This window comes from Leptodactylus fuscus, chromosome 8 (assembly GCF_031893055.1).
Source record: "Leptodactylus fuscus isolate aLepFus1 chromosome 8, aLepFus1.hap2, whole genome shotgun sequence".
NCBI classification, from domain to species: Eukaryota; Metazoa; Chordata; class Amphibia; order Anura; family Leptodactylidae; genus Leptodactylus; species Leptodactylus fuscus.
The window spans coordinates 5,052,584-5,075,818 of record NC_134272.1 but is presented as its reverse complement, the minus strand read 5'-3'; the positions used below and the strand labels follow the sequence as shown (position 1 = coordinate 5,075,818).

Here is a 23,235-nt window from a genome sequence, read left to right as displayed (position 1 = left end):
TCCCCCTCCATAGTCTCTATTCTTGTCTCTGCCCCCCCCCTGTAGTCTCTTCTCATATCTCTGCCCCCCCCCCCAATAGTCTCTTCTCTCTGCCCCCCCCCTGTAGTCTCTTCTCTTATCTCTGCCCGCCTGTAGTCTCTTCTCTTATCTCTGCCCCCTGCAGTCTCTTCTCTCTGCCCCCCCCCCCCGTAGTCTCTTCTCTTATCTCTGCCCCCCTGCAGTCTCTTCTCCTATCTCTTCCCCCTCCATAGTCTCTATTCTTGTCTCTGCCCCCCCCCCTGTAGTCTCTTCTCATATCTCTGCCCCCCCCCCCCAATAGTCTCTTCTCCCATCTCTGCCCCCTGTAGTCTCTTCTCCTATCTCTGCCCTCTCTCTGTGAATGCTGCTCTTTTTTTATACCCCATTTACTAAACTAACATTCCACTATCTGGTCCATGTGAACGCGCCCATAGGGGTGAGCAGCAGCGGGCAGGGGAATGAGCGGTGTTGCGGTTTTACTTTGAGGCTGTCCGTCCGTCCGTCCGTCCGTCTGTCTTGTATATAGCATGTTTATACCTTGGACTATGACATATGATTTGGGCTCCGTGTCTGTAAATTCGGATTCATTTTGCTGTAAACATTCTGGTGGTCACCAATAGTGGTACTAAATGTGATTCTGATCAATAAATTATTACACTAAACCTGTCACCGAGTCCCTGCTGGGTCTGATCAATGTCATCTGCAGCCTCGGTCATACTGTAAGGATTGCTGACGGAGGAGCCATATGGCGGCCCATGGAGGACTTACAGGTCCATAATAATAGTCAGGAGTAGCCGACCCTAAAAGAGTTCATGTTGCTCAACATCTGACCTAGGTGCTGTTTGTTGACTTGTAGTCTCTGACAAGGACCTGCATTGTGGCTGCCATGGTGGACACATCACCCTATAAAGCATATAGTCCTATTCCAAGGCGATGGCAGATTATTAGGATACCGATCGCCAGGGGTTTGATCTGTGAGATCCTGAGCCGTTCTGAGACTTCAGGGGCAGCAGCCGCGATTCTGCCCTATAGCCCGGCACAGCAGGACGCCCAGGCCCATGCACTTGGATGGACTTTTACCTTGTACATAGGGGGGCCAAGCACTGATAAAGGACCAATCTCAGGATCAGTAAAGGCCTCAGAGAACAAGACACCGCCAAACACAACAGTAGATATCACAACCATTATACAAATGACACGCTCGGCTCTGCTGCATCTTATACACCGAGGCTGCTCTGCAGGTAAGTAAACAGCGGCAAAACCTGCAGACACAAAGGCCCAAGTTACAAGAATGAAGGAGGTTTTATTACCTACGTATATGTATGAGAAATCTATGTAAAGATACCTATTAGATGTCACCTATAAAACTGGCACAGCGAACAATCTCATCACCTGATTTATTCACTTACCTGGACAACAGGACGACAACTCATTGTATCAGATCTCATGGATGCACATAAAACATGACGACAAGTTGTCAATCCCAACAACACAAGGAAATCCTTAAAGGGATTCTACCATTAAAACTTTTTTTTTTTTTTTTTTGTGGATAAGACGTCGGAGTAGCCTTTAGAAAGTCTATTCGTCTCTTACCTTTAGACGTGGTCTCTGCTGCGCCGTTCCTTAGAAATACCGGTTTTTATTGGTATGCAAATGAGTTCTTTTGCAGTGATGGGGGCATCTCCAACGCCGCCTCCTTCTTCGTTCGCATCATCATCTTCAGTGTCTAAATCCAGCGCAGGCTTGCAACTTCTAGGCGTCAGGCCTTGAGCAGAGCAGACTGTGCAGGCGCACAGGCCACGGGAAAATGGCCGCTTGTACAGTATTGTTAGCGGCCATTTTCCCGTGGTCTGTGCAGTCTGCTCTGCTCAAGGCCTGAGGCCTAGAAGTTACGAGCCTGGAAAAAGACATTGAAGATGACGCTGCAGTCGAAGAAGGAGGTGGCGCTGGAGACAATTCCCTGGCAGTGGTGGGGACGCCCTCATCTCTGCAAGGGAACTCATTTGCATACCGGTAAAAAACGGTATTTCTAAGGAACAGAGCAGCGGAGACCACGTCTAAAGTTAAGAGACGCATAGCCTTTCTAAAGACTATTCCCACGTCTTATCCACAGAAAAATAAATAAATAAAAGGTTTTAATGATAGAATCCCTTTAAATTGAAGATGTCAGGCAATTCCTGCTGCCCTATCCAAGAGCAAGACATAAGAGGGAGAGGAGCTGAGCTGTGTGATATATAGGGGTATAGGATAGAGGAGAGAAGTTGAGCTGTGTGATATATAGGGTTATAGGATAGAGGAGAGAAGCTGAGCTGTGTGATATATAGGGGTATATGATAGAGGAGAGAAGCTGAGCTGTGTGATATATAGGGGTATAGGATAGAGGAGAGAAGCTGAGCTGTGTGATATATAGGGGTATAGGATAGAGGAGAGAAGCTGAGCTGTGTGATATATAGGGGTATAGGATAGAAGAGAGAAGCTGAGCTGTGTGACATATAGGGGTAGAGGATAGAAGCTGAGCTGTGTGATATATAGGGGTATAGGATAGAGGAGAGAAGCTGAGCTGTGTGATATATAGGGGTATAGGATAGAGGAGAGAAGCTGAGCTGTGTGATATATAGGGTTATAGGATAGAGGAGAGACGCTGAGCTGTGTGACATAGGGGTATAGGATAGAGGAGAGAAGCTGAGCTGTGTGATATATAGGGGTATATGATAGAGGAGAGAAGCTGAGCTGTGTGATATATAGGGGTATAGGATAGAGGAGAGAAGCTGAGCTGTGTGATATATAGGGGTATAGGATAGAGGAGAGAAGCTGAGCTGTGTGATATATAGGGGTATAGGATAGAGGAGAGAAGCTGAGCTGTGTGATATATAGGGGTATAGGATAGAGGAGAGAAGCTGAGCTGTGTGATATATACTGTATATATATATATATAGGGGTATATGATTTGGAGCAGGTATATGTGGGTTAAAAGACAAGTAAATCCTGACCGGACTCCTAGTACAGACAGTGAGTCCTGACTCCGCCCACGCACAGTGATTGGCAGCCTTCATACACTGATACGGGGAGAGCTGTCAATCACTGTGTGGGCGGGGTCAGGACTCGCTGGCTCTTCTATGAGTCCTCTGCTCCATTGCTGAGCTTCTTCCCCTCTCTCATTTCCTGCTCCACTATAGACGCTGTAGATTTAGGAGGATTCTCTCTCGTCCTCTGAGCTCACCATCGCGCTCTCTCATTGTGACTCTGAGCCTGTCTGTTTGATACCTGAAGATTCCAATGATCATTAGCGCTAGTCAATCCGAAGCACTTCCGCGCCTTGTACAGATCACGAGCGCGAATCATAGACCTGCGTAGAGAACAGAAGAGACAAGCGGCGGCGCCCAGAAGGTACATTGTATGATTTATTCCATAGCACTGCATTCGTCCGTTCCACCGACACTTCTCTGCTTTTATAAATAAAATGACAGTTTTGGTGCCGCCGTGACCTCCGGGTCTTGTACTGAGGGGGGAGAATGTACAAAATCACCGTCTCCCTAATAAATATTGCATATGAAAAGAAAGTCCACTGGAATTAAATACATGGCAAGTGCTGTTTATATTGGCGGTGCCGCTAACAAACAAGACAATCACACGGTGGGGGGAGTCGTCCCAAATGTTCAGGATACTAGGTAGAATGCTTGTCATCATGGTAACACTTGGGGCTTGGCTGTGACATTAAGCTATGGAGCGGTGACAACGGGGGGAGGGGGGGCTGATAGGTTGATCTGCTTTGGCTGTCACATTGTAAGAAAACCATGTGCTTGCTTGGCATTCATAGAAAGAATATAAAATCTATATAGCAGAGCTGGGAGGGGTCGCCCACATTCACTCTATTCACTATATTCTTTTCAGCTAAACCCCCCCCCGTGACAGAATTTATTGAGAGCAAACACTTAATTCTTCCATCATCGGGACAAGAGCTCAGCACAAGCCGCTCACAAATGACTCTTCAGAGACTCGGATCATGGAATGAAGTCTTTAGGGCTCCGCTTTTTATTGTTCTGATTCATGCAGCTCCTAACCAAATATTCTCTCTCGCTCAATCTAACTCGATGGGACTGCTGTCCTCCTGCCCGTCCTCCACGTCCTCGTCCTCCTCCCCGGCTCCCATTAGGCTGTTTAACAGGTTACCTTGGGAAGAAGGAAGAATAAATCAATGAAGACACAACGTTATCCATAGACCTATATACGTTGCAGGTACGTGCCGGGGCTGGAGGAAATGGGGCAGTGATTTGGGGAATGCAAAGTTAAATCATGACAACCCCAATTTATAGGTGCTCCTCAGCCCCTCCCCCACCCCCATGCACTGCACCTCTGTTCATACCCGGCCTTCTTTAAGGAATTGTCCAAGTCCCCATACTTTATAGGATACAGGATAGATCATCAGTATCTGATCAGTGGGGTTCATTAGCTCTGTATACACAGTCTCTGACATCCAGACAAACTGATGTGTGCGGGGTCCGGGTGTGGATATGTTATCGATATCCAAAACACATGAGGTCCTGGACAACCCCTTTAAGTGTCAGATATGGGACACAGGGCCCCCCGCCCCAACCAAGCACAAGAACAGATTCTGGAACAAACCTTTAACAATTGTGTACAGGAGCCTTTAAGTGGCGAAATAACCAAAACCAAATCTTTTCACTCACCTAATAATCCCCCATAGGAAGACGACTGTTTAGGAGGAACGCCGAAGAAAATCTGTCCTATTCTGTCCAAATACTGCGAGAGAGAAGGAAAGCAAAAGCTGTAACACATTGTGTAATAGGAGGTGTATGGCGGCACGTGCGTGACTAAGACTAGATGGCGCCATGTGCTCAGGGTACGTCGCTACGGTATATTGCACCGATGACTGATAATAGAGAAGGGCACAGAATATGACGTCAAGGTCCCTGTAATCCGAGGCTCAGTCAGTGGATTATATCCCACATATAGGACGGCCATAAACACAAAGGAAAACCTACGAAATAATACCGAGAACAGTCCTGGGTCAGACGACAGAGAACTGGAAGGAATTGCCCTGCACGGAGAAAAGCGTCTTGTCATGTTATAGTAACACGCCAAGCAAAACACAAAAAACATTCTGCCCCGTGTGGAGCCGCCGATGCCCATCAGATCTGCCCCCGCCAAACAGAAACTTGGGTAATTCTTCTTAGCCGATGACTATAACTTGTGAGCAAACTCAGCTCGTAGGCAAAGGCCGCCATGAGCGCCCAGGAATCTGCACAGGATAGAACGCGCTACTTCAGGATGGTCGGCAGTGATGTCAGGTCACTAACACATGAACGCTGCAGTCAGGAGATGTCAATCACTGCAGCCAATAACCCGCTATAATCCTCACGTCAATGGGGGCAAAAACATGGAAGACTGCAAGTCGCCCTCTATATTACTGTGGTCGTCTCCACCTACCTCATTATACATTGGATCTCTTTTTAATGATGGCTGATACTGTTCACACAATACTGTAAATACGGTTAATTTCCCACTGGAAATAAAGGAAAAATAATAATCACCATTAACCAATTATATAAGTGACACCAGCAGAGACATCAGTGACATCAGCAGAGACACCAGTGACATCAGCAGAGACATCAGTGACATCAGGTTAGAGGAGACCTCACATGCCGAGGTGACAACCTGCAATATATGACCTGCCCTTTATCGCCTCCACATCTACCCCATAATAACTGCCCATAGACAGGACGCCGAGCCCCGTCTCTTGACGGGAAATCCATGGCAGTTCCTGACAACCCTAAATCTGGTGTGTAATAATCCTTAAAGGGATTCTACCATTAAAACCTTTTTTTTTTGTGGATAAGATGTCAGAATAACCTTTAGAAAGGCTATTCATCTCTTACCTTTAGACGTGGTCTCTGCTGCGCCGTTCCTTAGAAATACCGTTTTTTTTTACCGCTATGCAAATGAGTTCTCTTGCAGCGATGAGGGCGTCCCCATCGCTGCCAGAGAATTGTCTCCAAGCACCGCCTCCTTCTGCGTCCGCTGCGTCATGTTCAATATCTTCTTCCGGTGCAGGCTCGTAACTTCTAGCAGAGCAGAGCAGACTGCGCAGGCGTACAGGTCATGGGAAAATAGCCGCTTGCACAGTATTGTTAGTGGCCATTTTCCCGTGGCCTGTGCGCCTGCGTAGTCTGCTCTGCTCTGCTAGAAGTTACGAGCCTGCATCGGAAGAAGACATTGAACATGACGCGGCAGACGAAGCAGGAGGCGGCGCTGGAGACACTTCTCTGGCAGTGGTGGGGACGCCCTCATCGCTGCAAGAGAACTCATTTGAATACCGGTAAAAAACGGTATTTCTAAGGAACGGCGCAGCGGAGACCACGTCTAAAGGTAAGAGATGAATAGCCTTTCTAAAGGTTATTCTGACATCTTATCCACAAAAAAAAATAAGTTTTAATGGTAGAATCCCTTTAAATAAAAATCACACTAAGGCACTAAGGGTATGTTCACACAGAGTCTTTTGGCAATGGATTTTGACGCGGAATCTGCCAAAAACGGCTCCCATTGACTTGTATGGTTGCCGCTCACTTCTTTCAGTATCCGCCTTCCAATGAAAGATGCAATATCAGACAAAACCCATGGACATGGAGGGCGCTGTTCCTACCAAATAATCAACTTTACAAATCGGCTTCTGGCAATTGAGACAAAGTGAGACCTTACCCCTCTACAGCCAGTAGTAGAAACCAAATGAAGTTTAAAAGGGGCTGTACGAACGGAGGCCCCCTCTCTATTGACGGATGCTTCTCTGTGTAGGTTGTGAAAACCACTGAAGCACTTGTTTTATTTTTTAAACAAAGGAATCTGCAATTAATAAAAAAAAAATACAGAAAGTTAATAAAACAAAATAGAAAACACTAAAATAGATCAGGACCCGGGCGCTGTTGGTTGCTACAGGTCAGGCCCCGGGCGCTGTTGGTTGCTACAGGTCAGGACCCGGGTGCCGTTTTCTGCTATAGGTCAGGACCCGGGCGCTGTTGGTTGCTACAGGTCAGGCCCCGGATGCCGTTTTCTGCTACAGGTCAGGCCCCGGATGCTGTTTTCTGCTATAGGTCAGGCCCCGGATGCCGTTTTCTGCTACAGGTCAGGCCCCGGATGCCGTTTTCTGCTACAGGTCAGGCCCCGGGCACCGTTTTCTGCTACAGGTCAGGCCCCGGGCACCGTTTGTTGCTACAGGTCAGGCCCCGCATGCCGTTTTCTGCTATAGATCAGGCCCCGGGCGCCGTTTGCTGCTATAGGTCAGGCCCCGGATGCCGTTTTCTGCTACAGGTCAGGCCCCGGATGCCGTTTTCTGCTATAGGTCAGGCCCCGGGTGCCATTTGTTGCTAAAGGTCAGGCCCCGGATGCCGTTTTCTGCTATAGGTCAGGCCCCGGGCACCGTTTGTTGCTACAGGTCAGGCCCCGGATGCCGTTTTCTGCTATAGGTCAGGACCCGGGCACCGTTTGTTGCTACAGGTCAGGACCCGGATGCCGTTTTCTGCTATAGGTCAGGCCCCGGGCGCCGTTTGTTGCTACAGGTCAGGCCCCGGATGCCGTTTTCTGCTATAGGTCAGGCCCCGGGCGCCGTTTGCTGCTATAGGTCAGGCCCCGGATGCCGTTTTTTGCTATAGGTCAGGCCCCGGGCGCTGTTTGTTGCTATAGGTCAGGCCCCAGGCGCCGTTTGCTGCTATAGGTCAGGCCCCGGGCACCGTTTGCTGCTATAGGTCAGGCCCCGGGTGCCGTTTGGTGCTATAGGTCAGGCCCCGGGCGCCGTTTGCTGCTATAGGTCAGGCCCCGGGCGCCGTTTGCTGCTATAGGTCAGGCCCCGGGCACCGTTTGCTGCTATAGGTCAGGCCCCGGGTGCCGTTTGGTGCTATAGGTCAGGCCCCGGGCGCCGTTTGTTGCTATAGGTCAGGCCCCGGGCGCCGTTTGCTGCTATAGGTCAGGCCCCGGGCGCCGTTTGCTGCTATAGGTCAGGCCCCGGGCACCGTTTGCTGCTATAGGTCAGACCCCGGGTGCCGTTTGGTGCTATAGGTCAGGCCCCGGGTGCCATTTGCTGCCATACATTATCCACAATTATGGGTTTGGATAATATTCGGACCCAATCATTTCTATCGTCTCACACGCATTCAGCGTTTTTACAGGTATGTGTCCAGGCCATAGAAAAAAGAAAAAAAAAAAGCCGCCAATAGACCTGTCCTACACCCGTCCGTCCATTTATTCCAGTATATGGGTCAGTGAAATTCCCGGACAGCGCAGATACCAACCCACGTGCCATCTGTTCTCCCTGACCCGCACACAGTGGTGTATATAACTATATATAGACGGACTTACTGCAATACAGCCTGGGCCACAAACATGTCCACCTCGCTCCGGTAGCCTCGAGTGGAGGAATATTCTACTAACATATTGGCGCAGCCTTCCCCGTCAGACGAGTGCAGGAAGTGGTAGCGAGACTCATAGTAGTTTTGCTCTGAAAAAGAAGACGATTTATTATCCCTTGGCTGCTCCTGACATCGCCGGGGGGTGGCGAATACCCCGGAGCCCTCACGGACACGTCTGCCGGGTAACTTACCTTTCCACAGTGTAATAGCCAGCAACTGGTGCAGCTTTGGGTGACCTAATTTTCCGGATCCTCCAGTCGACCACTTAAGGGCTCGGGATACAAAAGCCACTCGCTCAGGAGAGTTCTGATCCATCAGACTGAACAACTTGGCCAGATTTTCTGCAGAAACAAAGTTATACAGGATGAAACGTTCCCTGCAAATGAAGAGACATCAAAGGTAGAAAATAAGTTAGTATTCAAATCCTATCAAACTTTATAGAGACAGACAGACGGACGGACAGAATACAAGTATTCCAAGTTACAGTCTTAAAGGGTTATACAAGAGTTAAAGTAGGTTTTTCAGCTCTTAATGCAGATTTGAAACTAATGACCTATTGACAGGAAATGTCATCAGTATCTTATCTGTGAGGGTCTGACACCCTGCCCCTTCACAGATCAGCTGATCCGGCAGGCCCCAGGCCACTCCTATACAAGTAATAGGAGCAGATCTGCAGCCCCATGTACTGTATGGCGGTGGTGCATAGACACAGACTGCATCCACTTCAGCAACATCTGATGCCTAAAGACTGCTGGAACAGATGATCTGTGCAGGGATCGGGTGTCAGACCCCCACAGATCAGATACTGACAACCCATCCCGGCAATAGGTCATCAGTATGAAATGTGTATTATTGGCCACAATGCCCATTTCATTATTGTTGGCCTATCCATATCATAGATTATCAATACCAGATTGAGGTTCAACATGTGGCTCCCTTGCTGATCAGCTGTACTGGTCACTGCAGTGCCAATCACAGTGCTGGAAACAGCTGATCAATGAGGGTGCCTGGCTTTCACCAATCAGATAATAAAGACATATTCACACAGGAGGACGTCCTGCCAACAAGCCATTTATCCTACATAAAAACCATAGAATACCGTGAGATTATTTCACATCTCTGTGGAGTTCTGACCTGGAACATCGGGGGCTGCTGTGCTGATAAGAGATCAATGTCCGCGACTCACCTAACAACTCATCCGTCACTTTCGCTTCTGACTTTTCTAGTGATTCCAGCACAAGCATGGACAGATCCGCCGCGCTATTTTGCTTCAAGGGAAAGAAAAACATGAAAATTATAAATCAACAAATAAATAAATGTATCTGAGGCCGAGGCCACACTCTGAGCTTTTACAATCTCCTGCAAACTGGGAAGAAGGACGGGAGATTTGTCAGATGGATCCTCCTGCCTGAAATCTGGTTGGAGACTTGGACTTCAGGCAAAGTGATCCATTATACTGGGGATCCCTGCAGATCTATTGCCCTATACCAGGAGTAGGGAACGTACGGCACTCCAGCTGTTGCAAAACTACAACTCAGTTGTAGTTTCACAGCAGCTGGAGAGCCGAAGGTTCCCTATCCCTGCCCTATACTGTATGGAATAGAGGACAAGGGAGGCAGAGACTCCAAACACTCAGAGTCCGGGTCTCCTGACTGGGTGCGGGCGATATACAGACGGTGTCCTCCTTGTGCAGGATAAATCCTAGATTACACCAGTGTGACCCCGACACATGGAGGACATGTTCTTACCTGACCATGGCTGAAGAACAGAAGAGCCCCGGAATACATTAACTCTCTGGCTTCTGCATGTTTGTTCTGAGACATATACCTGAAAGAGAGGAGAGATATCAGCTGAGAGCGAGTGATCCCTGTGCCTTGTACAGACTGAGCAGATACGGGCGGGATCTACCCAATACTCGCTGCACAAGGAACCCAAATGGAGAGTCATTTATACAACCACAAGATGGGTCACATCAAAGCGGCCAATGAAGCCGGTCATGTAGTAATACCTGAGTGTGGGGTCTCTGGTTGGGACGACACAGTCACTGTCTGGGTCACTATAACTTACAGGACGACGACGGCGCAGCCTGAAGTGTCCCCAGGATTAAGAGAAGGACCCCAATAAAACAATCAAGGGTCTCCCAATAATCCAGATTGCAGATTATCAGAGATGGACACAACACTGTAGACTTATGGATGTCCCTGCACACCCCAGAATATGGGGCGCCCCCCCCCCCCCCATACATCTCTGCACATTGGGCTCCGTCCAGCCCTGACATGTACACGCTGCCATTACTCACATTCAGGTCGTCTGACAAGTCACATCCACAAACAAGACAAACCAGTTTAATGAAGCCACAAGGCCCAAAAGTGACAGCAATAACGAGACCGCGCCAGGGATGACACCTCAATACAGTAAACGGGGTGTTCACCTAGGAGGGAAGCGGTCACTGCCCTCGGCTTCCTTCACTACACCCCTGAATACGAGGTACTGCAGCAGCTGAGGCAGCAAGGCCTGGCGGATATCAATCAGGTCTGGTTAGTGCGTTGGGGGATCGGTCCGCCTTAGCTGGTCAGCTGTATATTACAGGCGCCATCTTTATAGTCACTTATTACATGGGAGACCAGAGGGCAGCTGGAAAGAAAGACGCAAATAATAAGAGGCCGGAGCCCGTCAGTCAGTCTAGGAATGAATTAAGACTGGAGTAAGAGTCGCCAGTCTTCATAGACTCTCCCGATCCTGCGGATCTCTCCAGGTTCTTTACATGCTGCCTGCCTATCATCTCCTGGGCGGAGCCTGACAGCAGGTCACATGATCAGTGACAGCCCCGCCCCCATTCACAAAAAGAAAAACAGGAAGTAAGAAGTATTCCCACCTTCCCCATCACAGACACCCCCCAAATACATCACCCCATTGTCCCAGCTCCGGCGCCCCTGACCACATCAGAAGCCACAGCTGGCCGGCAGGAGACGCGATATTACATGGCGGCCGTATACATAACACATGGTGAGGCGGAGCCGCCAGCACTGGGGTGCAGGGGGCCCCTTTATGACACTCAGACCTTGGCCCCCGACTCCGGGTCACCTGATGGGAGTCACATCCTAATCTTACAATGGCTGCAGCGGCTCAGGGCATGCTGGGAGTTGTAGTTGCTGCCCCCTGCAGTCCCCTATACACAGCTGGAGGTCCTCGGGCCCCTGATATCAGATCCTCCAGGGCCCGGCTCCAGGAAGGACCAGCCCCATAGCAACTAGAAACCGCTGACCAATCAGCGGCGAGCAAGTCTCACAACCTCCAGCCGCCAAGGGGTTAATAGACAATCCACGACAGACGGACACGCGGCGCAGCCAATCCGCTGACAGAGCTCACCAAGCTCCGCCCACCACCTAAGCAACCACCGCGCCGCCAGCCAATCAGCCGTCACTTCAGGAAAGGGCCTTGGAAAGCTCTGGAACGTTGTAGTGAAAGGAAGAACCGGAGAGGCAAGCCCCGCCCCCCGCCGTACCTGAAGAATAACGTGCGGTACATCTGGTGCGCCTCGTAGTAGTCTCCCTTCTCCACGCTGGCCCGCAGCTTCCCCTCCACGCGCTGGACCCCTCCTCGGTTGCGGGCGCTGCCTTTGGAGCCCTCCTGCTCCGCCATTGCAGCAGCCATCATAGGGACGGCACAGAGACGTCACCTGAGCTGCGCACAACGACGCGCACGCACTGGAGGCTGCCTGACGTACGGAAGCCGAGGGCAGTCAGAAGGCGAAGCCGCCGGGAGCGCACGTGACTCAGGTGCCGCCTCTGGTTGGCTGCTGCGCTCGTGCTAGAATAACGCCGCCGTCCTGTTCACAGTGGTGCGGTTCCTGGCACTGAGGGGGAAGCGGCTTGTTTAACCTCTTCAGTGCTTGTGAGACGGGAAAGAGCCGCAAAGTGACTGTCCTGCTGCAAAACCTTCCCTATAATGGCGTCCTGCCCCGAAACCTTCATTGTGACTGACCAAAAGGAAAACGCTGATCTGAAGTGCGTTAAAAAATAACTTTTAATCAAAAATAAAATAACTTGTGACAAAAATAGAACGGAAAAGGAAAATTTAAAACAAAAATCACCCCATAAATAACCTCTGAGGCGTTTCGCGACTGCAGCGTTTCGCAAAGAGACTCTCTAGTCACGAAACGCGTCAACGTCTTTATTTAGATTCTCCTTTTCCGATGTTTTTGGCACGTTTTATTTTTGAATCATTAAAAGTGATTTTTTGTTGCACTAAAGATGGCGTCCGGCTTCTTCCGATTTTGTTTCGGTCTGTTCTGCCGCTCCTTTCCGGTCCAGGAGTTGTCCACGCGCCCTGAAGAAATCGCCGTCCAGCGAGCGCAGTTTTTGTCTACAGGCGAGCCACGGACAGGCTTTTCTTTCAGTGTCACCTTGTCATGTGACAGTCACATAAAGTCCAGATCTGTTTTAGTCACACCTGGTGCGTTTTTTACTTCTTTTTTCGCCTGCCACTTTATCTGGGGCCTGGTAGGTTTTTTAAAATCCTTTTTTATACAAAAAAAAAAAAACAATTTTATCCTGCAAAATGAAAACAAAATAGAAAATTCTGCCAAGTGTGCGGGTTTTTTTTTTTTTTTATTGGACAAACTGTGAAAAATGTCAATTATTTCTCTGTTCTGTTTTTTTAAGGCCTCGTTCCCACCATGTAACGTGGCACTCGTTCTGGGACGGTAAACCCGCGACAGAGTCAGCGCTTCGAAACTGAATCCCATGGACTTCAATGGATTCCGTCTTAGGGCTAGTTCACACGTAAAAACCTCCTGGCTTATTTTGGTCCTGAAAAAAACCGCTTCCTAATTAGGAAGCTTTTTTTTGACATTGCCAAGCTTTTTTTGGAGCTTTTTTTTTGTAAAAACCGCTTCCAAAAAAAGCCAGGCTGTTTTCCCCTCCCATATGAGTGAATGGGCTGAAAAAACCGCTAGCGGTTTTTAGCAAAAAATCTGCTTTGCTTATTTTTGCAAAACAACGCGCGGAAAAAAACCGCACGGTTTTTGCCTCCCATTCACTTCTATTGCTTTCTTCAGGCGGAAAACGCCTGAAGAAAGGTCATGTCGCTTCTTTTTTTCTGCTAGCTGAAAAATAACTAGCAGAAAAAAAAAGCTAGCGGAAAAAAAAAGCTAGCTGTTCACATAGGGCTCCATTGTAAAGGGGCTGATTTTGAAGCGAAATCCGCTGTCAAAAAACTCCCCTTTGCCCACGTGTGAACTAGCCCTTATGCATTGAACTCAATGGGAGGATTTTTAACCCTTTAACCCATTGATTTCAATGTGTTACATGTGTTAAACAGAACCTATTGAAGTCAATGGGATTCTGTTTCGAGGCGCTGACTCTGACGCGGGTTTACTATCCCAGAACGAGCGCCGCGTTACATGGTGTGCACGGGCCCTTATGTGGGGGAATCACAGTTTGGGGTCAGCAGCTGCGGAGCGAGAACCTGCAATGTGGGCGCAGTATTGGCAAGCAAGCGGGGGAGGGGTTTGTTTCACTTGTTTTGTTTTTTTTGCCTATTTGTTTTTTTATATATTGGGCCCCTCAATAAGACATTTTATCTTTTTCTTTCTGTTCGTGCTTCCCGGCACTTGGAGCTGATAACTCATCACATCATCTCCAGAACATTCTGAGCCCTCATTTAAAATATTGATTTATCCTGGACAATCCCTTTAAGGCTCAGTTCACACCCTACAGAGACTCCACTGGAAACTGGCAGAGAGTAAACTCCTGTACGGACACATATGCAGATTTTGCAGTTTGGAGTCTTTGGCTACGTATCCCATTTTCCTCCCAGTTCACACTAATCTTTCCTGATAAGCGCAGTTCTATCAGTAACCAGGCCTTGTGCGCCTTTATTTTATCTCCTTCACTAACACCGGGGCTCACGTCATTGTTATCCTGTGCTGTGGAGATTTCCTCGTGCGCTCAGGACGTGACCAGGACAAGAAATCGTTTTAGTTTTGTCTTTGTCTAGAATTGCGACCGAAATAACAATTTCTTAGTAATCAATTCAGAAAACCAGATCATTCCAAAAGCTTCACGAAGGCAGAGTTCACACCAACATGGAATTCCGTTATGACTGTGTCCATTAAAAAAACCAAAAACCAGCCACCTATCATAAAAGACACTCTCTGATGTTAATGTGTCAGGGTTTGTTTTTGTTTTTTTAACTGATCCACGGACACACCAGCATTAGTGTTGATTCGAATATCTCAGTCCCATAGAAATGAATGGGAGCGGGCAGAATGGAAGGGGTTAAGTGCCGGCCAGCGAGCGGTCGCTTCCATTCATTCCTATGAAGCAAGGTATTCGAAACTAGAGTTACAAATACTATTCGCTCATCTCTAACTAGCGCCATCAGTGTCCAGATTTTGTTTTGGTTTTTTGTTTCTGCTTTCTGAGCATGTGCAGAGAAAATGGATACAAAATAACACACCGTAACTGATCGCTGTCCCATAGTCTGCAATGTTAAAAAAACAAACCAAAATGTAACAGACACTTGCTATTTGTTCTTATCCTAACGGACAACAAAGTTCTGCATGGAAGAGATTTTGTCCACTGTTAAAAAAAACCAAAACCGGACTTCAGACAGATGGGGTGACGGACACAATATAAAATCCCATTGAAATGAATGGAAATTTTAACGGATTTCTGACAGTTCAGTGAGAACTAAAATCTTGTACCAGACAATCGCTACGGACCCTGCTGACAGTCAACAATGGTAGTGGGCTCGTTCACACGGGGGGCGGATTTTGGGGCAAAATCCACCACCTTGCCCCCGTGTGAATTAGCCCTTACTTTTTCTTGTGTGTATTGTGGACATCACAGGGGGACATTTGGGGATGTCCCTGAACAGAAAACTAAACAGGATCAGGGACAGAAACCTTGAACCGAATTGAAGCATTGGTGTGAACCCAGCTGTAGTAATATTTCATTAGGTTACCAGCAGGGGGCAGCATTACTCTATCCAGGATAAGTGACCTCAAGGAGACGCCATCAATATAGGAAGTTGGTAATTTTTCAGATACCACAGCGCAACTTCTTTTGTTGCGGATTTTTCTGTGGGTTTTTGTTTTTTTTAGCCTAACCTGGGAGTGGCCACAAAAGGAATAAGAAATCTATAGACTTTCTTCTACTTCTACCCTCTGCTCAATCCACTCCTGGATTTGGCTCAAAAAACTGCAACAAAAAAAAAAAAAAGCTGCGCTTCAGCCAAAGGGTATGTTCACATGGCAGCATTTGAGGCTGCCTTCTACTGTCCAGCCCTGCCATAGGTCTCCCTGTGTGATTGGAGATACAATCGGGGTGTCACAGGTCAGACCTCAGGCTGCATTTTTTACAGCGATTCAGCCTTGGAAACTGCTTTAAGATTGAGAAAGATTCGCTGAAGAAATATTCTATATTCTAAAACAAACATGTATGCTCTACCCCATCCAAGCATGCAGGTTTATGATGGTGGTGGGAGGGATGACTTAAAGGGGTTGCCCTGATACAGACACTCCGCAGGATCGGGTATAAGTGACCCCCCCCCCCCCCCCCCCCAGCAATGACACCTATTCCCCATTCTGTGGAGTCTGTCCCGGGACAAGCCCTTCAGTCACATTCAGGATCTGCAGCCGGATACTAAATAACAGGGCGCGGATTACAGAAAACTAGTCCACTCTTTATTTCCCTTTCCAAATATTACATGCACTCAAAAAGTAAACTCTTTATTTAAAACATTTCAATACAGCAAAGCAAAAAAAAAAAAAAAAAAAAAAAACTGAAAAAACAAAAACTGCTGAAAAAGCCTTTACAAAAATACATTGCACAGTCCTAGGCGGAATCTTAAAAAATAAATTAGATATTTTTTTTTAATTATTATTTTTTCTTACGGAAAAACCAAGACTCTCCCCGCCCCCCCCCCAGGGCCCCTCTCGCCCCCCAGGGCCCATGTATAAGGTTCTCTCTGTACATTCTGGACTCTTATGCAATATATATAGAAACTCTATTCAAACAGCCAGTCAGCGGAGTCCTGCGGGTCGGCCTCGGCGCCAAAGATCTGCAACGGACCTCAAAAGCGGAGGCCACGGGGATCTTATAAAAAAGGGCTCTGGAAATATTTACAGAAAAATACGACATTTAGTTTTGGCTTTTCAAAATAATTTAAAATATACAAATAAAAGGGGACGAGAAATCGGACATGGCCGGGGGCGACGGCGCCTCAACCCAAATCCTCGAGGTCTGTTCCATCAATGTCCAAATATGATTTTGGCAAAAAGGGGGATCAAGATGGCTAACGTGACGCTAAGGTCGCCCGAAAATCCGTCCCCTTTAGTGAAACTTTGAACCCTTTTTCGGCTGGTGTCAGGCGGCTGCGGTAAAGCCACATTTTAGTGTCCGTCTGGATATCCACGAGGCTCCAAACCCCCCCAGGACTCCAGATCGCGCCAATAGAACCATCCGGGTCCACAATATGGACACTAAAATGCGGCCACGTTACAGCCGTGTTTTCAGGAAAGATGGGGGACCACTAATACACCCATAGAGGTCATCTGTCTTAATCTGTCACATAGGGCGATATTCTCTACTCCTCTTAATGGAGCAGAACTAGAAAAACATGGCTGCTCCCTCTCCCCAGAAACAGCGCCACATCGCTCGATGGTCAGGTCTGGTATTGCAGCTGAACTCTATTAAAGTAAATGAGTCTGAACCGGCCTTAGAAGAAACCTGCCATGTCTTACCAAATCCTTACAACCCCTTTAACTCCCGCCAAGCCTACAGGTCATTCAGGACTCCGGAAAGCTGCGGCCATATCTGCCATCACCCAGCTTTCCCATACATAACTCCATATTGAACTGTGGTTTTCTTTTTAAAGACAGGACATGCCAGGAGGAGTAACAGAGTACAAGGGCAGTCTCCAGGGAATATGGTGTTGTGGAGAAGCTTTGGTTACTTCGTCCATACACCAGGGATGACACGAGGATTGTCCGCAGATTTTGGGTCAGACAACTCTACTAGAACCCGCTGACTCTGCTACATGCATGTGATGTAGTGTGGGCCGGATCTCCTATAGATTCTCTGACACCATTCGGGGATCTCCATAGATCGAGGATCTGGTTTCCCGCTAACGGGCCTTTCCATCCTGAGTAGTAGCATGCGGCATCTCATCGAGCTTTGGGGGGGGGGGAGGGGAAGCGTTGTGGCGAGGACTAAGTGCATATGGTACGGACCAGGATGGCAGGAACGTCCTTGGTTTTGGCCTGGTGGATCCTCTGCGGTGCGACGAGCTCCCACCCTTCTGTCTGATATATTCCAGTGTTCCAGGTTTTCAGTATTTACAACATTGAAAGTTTTTTTTTGTTTTTATGTGAATAGCTTTATTGGGATTATTTTAGGGGCGTTCCATGAGCTCGGAAACGATAGAGACAAGTATAGTTGGAATGGCCCCAGTTGGAGAGGATTCGCAGCTCCACAATCTGGAAAGACTTCCGGTTTTCTTCCTGCAAGATAAAGGAGGGAAAAAAAAAAAATTATAGAAGGAAAGAAAAATTGTGCGACACAAAGTAGAACATTGTATATAATGTGAACAGGGGGAAGAGAGTGATAGAGGGGCTTATACAGGGGCGCACGGATCAGGGAGGAGGTCACTGCACCCCTGGACAGACCGAGGATACCAAGTGGTGACGTCCTGAAGAGGAAGCGCAGTATTAGGAAAGAGACGGGTGAGAAGGCCAAGGGTCACAAAGAGGTTAGGAAACCATTGGCTCAAACAGAACAGAAAGGGTTAATCTTAAATGAACGGGTCCCTGCAGTACATCAGGTGGCCAGGAGCGGCGCCGTGTAGCATAAGTTTCTGGAGGAGCCGTCACATCCCCGACACGCAGCAGCTTTTCTTCGGAATCTACAATGTATCATCCCTGTTATTCCAACTAGAACGAATACATTGACAAGTGGGTGTGACCGGTCTGATTGTCCCCGCCTGTAGGGACCCCAGCACAGGCGCCATTCCTACTATGTCTCTCCCAGGCCTGTCATTGTTTACAGTCGCCATAATCTGAACTTGCGCCATTTCTGGGGATGTGGCACTAACACATTGCGGGAGGAATGAGGCCCAATTTACCGTGACTTGGAATATTTGCAGAGGTTCCCCCTCTTCATTGTACATGGACTGGACCAGTAAGACGCCGTCTTCTTGATATTCGTTTTCCAAGCCCTTTCAAGCAGAGAAACACGTCAGCGTCAGAGAATCCACCACTGAGAGGCGACAAATACGTACAACACCTCACTTACATAGACCGTGAAATCCTTGGGCGCGCTTGTGATGTTACCGGTTGGGGACAGAGACTTTGGGATGTGCTCCAATGAGAACGCCGTGGGGAAGATCTCCATGGACAGTCGCACCACCAAGTATCCTTGAGCTCCTTTAAAGGCCCAGCAGTTCCCTGGGTACATGTCAGGCTGAAACGGGAAGACGTACACAACTATTAGGGCTGCGCTCGGCCTGACGGCGACTCTACGAAGTGTTTACAGCAGATTTACTGCCGGCCGGAGCTAATCATTGACATTCTGCAGAGGAAATCATAGTAAGTCCACATTCCAGCTATTATATATACTGTATAAACACACCGTATATACACACATGCACATTCTGGAGATGTTTGGAGCACTTGGAATTCTTTTCAGGGGTTGCAAGAAATGCAAAGAATACAAAAAAAACCTCAGACTGCTTAAAGAAACAGCGCCACTCCTTACTGATGGGCAGTGACTGGTACTGCAGCTCAGCCCTAGTTATATTGCAATGAGATTTGTTTGGCTGCACTCGGTATAAACACAAGCTTTACCATCACATGTTGGTTTTTGAGTACTAGGAGGTTCCAATGTGAGAACAGTGACATGTTACGGGGATATTCCCATCAGATAGTTATGGCTTCTCCACAGGACCCCACAAGTTCTGTGACTAGAGCAGGGCTGCACATATTCAGCTCGCTCCATTTATGCCTATGAGAGTTCTGAAATCCGCCAATGAAGTTTATTTAGCCGTTTCCACAACCTCAACAGAATGGAAAAGGGAAACCTGTGCGACCACCATGGCCACCTCTCCATCCATAGTGAGCACACAGAGGGGACGGCCAAGGTAGGACTGGGATGTGCGAGACATTTACAGCGTATTCTGTAGATTTATCCACAATGTCCAATGTGATGGGTAACAGTCTCACCTGAATCACCACCCGGGGGGACTGAGACAAGTACCACAAAGGAATCCCGAACAAGCTGACCAGCGCCGTCTTTGTCTCATAAGTCTCAGAGCAGCGAGTCCCCAGAATGCTTCCACCTAGAAAGGACAGCAACACATCGGCAGGTTAGTGGGATATAGAGAGATAACAGGAGAGGACAGAAGGATCAGTCAGACGTGGGAGATTCTAACGGTGAAAGTGGAAAGACTGCTTTATCTTATAGGGTCCCATCACAGCCTTCAGTTGGTGACAGTCACCTATCTATCTGCAGGGCTGGGGTGATATGCTGTGTACTGGTGACAGTAACCTATCTATCTGCAGGACTGGGGTGATATGCTGGGTCTGGTGACAGTAACCTATCTATCTGCAGGGCTGGGGTGATATGCTGGGTCTAGTGACAGTAACCTATCTATCTGCAGGACTGGGGTGATATGCTGGTCCTGGTGACAGTAACCTATCTATCTGCAGGACTGGGGTGATATGCTGGGTCTGGTGACAGTAACCTATCTATCTGCAGGGCTGGGGTGATATGCTGGTACTGGTGGCAGTAACCTATCTATCTGCAGGGCGGGGGTGATATGCTGGTTCTGGTGACAGTAACCTATCTATCTGCAGGGCTGGGTGATATGCTGGTTCTGGTGACAGTAACCTATCTATCTGCAGGGCTGGGGTGATATACTGGTTCTGGTGACAGTAACCTATCTATCTGCAGGGCTGGGGGGATATGCTGGTTCTGGTGACAGTAACCTATCTATCTGCAGGGCTGGGGTGATATGCTGGTACTGGTGACAGTAACCTATCTATCTGCAGGGCTGGGGTGATATGCTGGTTCTGGTGACAGTAACCTATCTATCTGCAGGGCTGGGGTGATATGCTGGTACTGGTGACAGTAACCTATCTATCTGCAGGGCTGGGGTGATATGCTGGGTCTGGTGACAGTAACCTATCTATCTGCAGGGCTGGGGTGATATGCTGGTTCTGGTGACTATAACCTATCTATCTGCAGGGCTGGGGTGATATGCTGGTTCTGGTGACAGTAACCTCTCTATCTGCAGGACTGGGGTGATATGCTGGGTCTGGTGACAGTAACCTATCTATCTGCAGGGCTGGGGTGATATGCTGGGTCTGGTGACAGTAACCTAACTATCTGCAGGGCTGGGGGGATATGCTGGGTCTGGTGACAGTAACCTAACTATCTGCAGGGTTGGGTGATATGCTGGTTCTGGTGACAGTAACCTATCTATCTGCAGGGCGGGGGGGATATACTGGTTCTGGTGACAGTAACCTATCTATCTGCAGGACTGGGGTGATATTCTGGTTCTGGTGACAGTAACCTATCTATCTGCAGGGCTGGGGTGATATGCTGGTTCTGGTGACAGTAACCTATCTATCTGCAGGGCTGGGGTGATATGTTGGTTCTGGTGACAGTAACCTATCTATCTGCAGGGCTGGGGAGATACGCTGGGTCTGGTGACAGTAACCTATCTATCTGCAGGGCTGGGGTGATAGGATCCCTTTAAAGGGAGTCTATCCCCAGAACATACCTATCATTGGATCCCATTTTTTTCTGACTAACACTCAGGAATAGCCTTAAGAAAGACTATTCTTCTCCTACGTTTAGATGTCTTCTCCGCGCTGCCGTTCGGTAGGTTTTCTTCAGTATGTAAATGAGTTCTCTCAGCATTCGGGGCATCCCCAGTTCTGCGAGAGAACTCTCCAGCACCGCCTCCATCTTCTTTAGGAACAGTCACTCTGCACGTCTTCTTCCGGTGCTGGGTTCAAACTTCTAGGCCTCGAGCAGAGCCAACTGCGCATGCTGGGGCCACAAGAAAATGGCCGCTTATACAGTAAGCTGGTGTAAGCAGCCATTTTCTTGCGCAGTCGGTTCTGCCCAGGCCTAGAAGATTGAAACCCAGGACAGAAGACAACGCAGGGAGAGGCCGTTCCAGAAGAAGATGGAGGCGGCGCTGGAGAGTTCTCTGGCAGCATTGGAGACGCCCCCAGTGCTGTGAGAGAACTCATTTGCATACTGACGAAAACTTGGATTTCTACCGAATGGTGGCGGAGAGAAGACATCTAGAGGTCGGAGAAGAAGAGACTTTATGGATATTCCTACGTGTTAATCAGAAAAAAAAGGGAATCCAATGATAGGATCGCTTTTAAAGCAACAAATGTAGAACTTTATGGTCTAAAAATATAAAATTTATTATAAAGTAACAGAGAGACCTCGCCCTGGAATCTTTACTTTGATCATCAAAGATGAGGAAAACAAAAACCTAAACATAAAAAACAAAACCCCAAAACACTCTCTCCTTCCTTGAGCTTTCTTCATCTTGTTTTCTCTCCTTTGTCTAAACTTCCTGAATCTGATTTGTAGGACAGAAATGTTCTTACTGCTATGAAAGGAATAGACAAAGTAAAAGCCAAGTCACCTCCAGATTCCAAGGCGAAGTCCACCATGCCGGTGCGGTCTTGTGCGTAGAGCTTCAGCGCGTTATTCACAATGACACGCGCTTCCTGCAAACAAGGACGAAATAACAGAATAATCTCCATGTTTATGGGAAGAGATCTGCAATGTAAAGTGTTCACTGATCTGTCCAGATGTCGGGCGCGGCCTCCGCCTGGTAATACTGGGACAGAGTAAGTGAAGACTGGTGTGTGGAGATAGAGCGAGACATTATACAACTAATATGGAGCCCTAAAGCCTCGTGTATAGGACAGTGTATGTCAAATCTATGACACAGATGCCGCACCAATCTTCCATGTAGATGTCGTAGTCACAGGGCACAATGTTCTCATGGGAGGGAATCGCTGGAGACTTTCAGTAACAGAAAATCTAAAAGTTTTCAGACGTAAATGCACAAACCCAACCAAATGCCCACAATGTCTGACAGTCAGTGAATACAGGACAGACGACACACCAATCTATGTGTCATCCATGGTGTTCACAGACCCATACATTCAAATGAATTGTCAGAGCGATGCAGAGACCTGCTCCGTAATTTGTGGCCCAGACAGACCGCTGCATGTGCTACTGTGTATGGGCCCAGTGAATTACTATAGGGGTCTGTACGTTCATGTGCACGAGTCCTAAAGCTACAGAAAAGCAACAGACGCGTTCCAAGATGAGCCGAGGCGATCCAGCACCAATGAAAGAAGGGGCTGAAGAGTTTCCGAAGTGTCAGAACATAGTAGTGGTCTCCTACCTGCTCGGTGATCCCGGCTATCCCTCCTCTCACTGTCTCTTCCATCATTTGTGAGGTTGGCACTTTCCCCGTAATGGAGACTTGATGTGTGATGTTCTTCAGCAGACGGAGCTCCAGTTCCTGTAGTCTGGCGCTGAAGTCTTCGTTGCTGACATAGTTGGCAGAAAGCCACTGCAGTAAGGCCTCGGGCAGGCTTGCTTGGCTTCCAAACATCCTTTGGACAGATTCTCTCACCCTGGCATCCACCTAATGAGGAGAGACGACCATTGTAGGTGAACAGCTTACAGTAATATGGCGGTGTTGTGCCCGCTCCTGTGTACGGCCAGGTCACGTACAGATCACAAGCCCCTAC

General features: G+C 48.2%; 2 protein-coding genes across 7 annotated transcripts in view; both read right to left on the bottom strand.

Moving 5' to 3' along the window:
- Nucleotides 1-3,401: 3,401 nt before the first annotated feature.
- Nucleotides 3,402-12,148, bottom strand: GET4 (guided entry of tail-anchored proteins factor 4). The gene is made up of 9 exons (XM_075285091.1): nt 11,941-12,148; nt 10,184-10,262; nt 9,622-9,703; nt 8,627-8,776; nt 8,386-8,524; nt 6,736-6,876; nt 5,467-5,542; nt 4,707-4,779; nt 3,402-4,188 (listed from the first exon to the last, which is right to left on the bottom strand). The coding sequence occupies exons 1-9, from the start codon at nt 12,090-12,092 to the stop codon at nt 4,097-4,099; spliced, it is 984 nt and encodes a 327-aa protein (XP_075141192.1). The 5' UTR covers nt 12,093-12,148; the 3' UTR covers nt 3,402-4,096.
- Nucleotides 12,149-17,793: 5,645 nt separating this feature from the next.
- SUN1 (Sad1 and UNC84 domain containing 1) overlaps nt 17,794-23,235 on the bottom strand; it is a 30,675-nt gene continuing 25,233 nt past the window's right edge. For all 6 annotated transcript variants that reach the window (XM_075285067.1, XM_075285068.1, XM_075285069.1 and 3 more), the window contains 6 exons: nt 22,884-23,129; nt 22,110-22,194; nt 19,660-19,775; nt 18,734-18,901; nt 18,564-18,656; nt 17,794-17,943 (listed from right to left, as the gene is read on the bottom strand). In XM_075285067.1, coding sequence (XP_075141168.1) covers nt 17,830-17,943; nt 18,564-18,656; nt 18,734-18,901; nt 19,660-19,775; nt 22,110-22,194; nt 22,884-23,129 — 822 coding nt within the window. In that variant the 3' untranslated portion in view covers nt 17,794-17,829. The remainder of the gene's footprint in view (nt 17,944-18,563; nt 18,657-18,733; nt 18,902-19,659; nt 19,776-22,109; nt 22,195-22,883; nt 23,130-23,235) is intronic.

What these genes read in the sequence shown, in the direction of transcription:
- GET4 (XM_075285091.1), bottom strand. Translation starts at nt 12,092, where the DNA reads ATGATGGCTGCTGCAATGGCGGAGCAGGAGGGCTCCAAAGGCAGCGCC. An exon ending in AGTGACGGATGAGTTGTTAG is followed by an intron (nt 8,777 to 9,621) that starts GTGAGTCGCGGA and finishes TTGTTTCTGCAG; the next exon opens with AAAATCTGGCCAAGTTGTTC. An exon ending in TTCCTATGGGGGATTATTAG is followed by an intron (nt 4,189 to 4,706) that starts GTGAGTGAAAAG and finishes CTTCTTCCCAAG; the next exon opens with GTAACCTGTTAAACAGCCTA.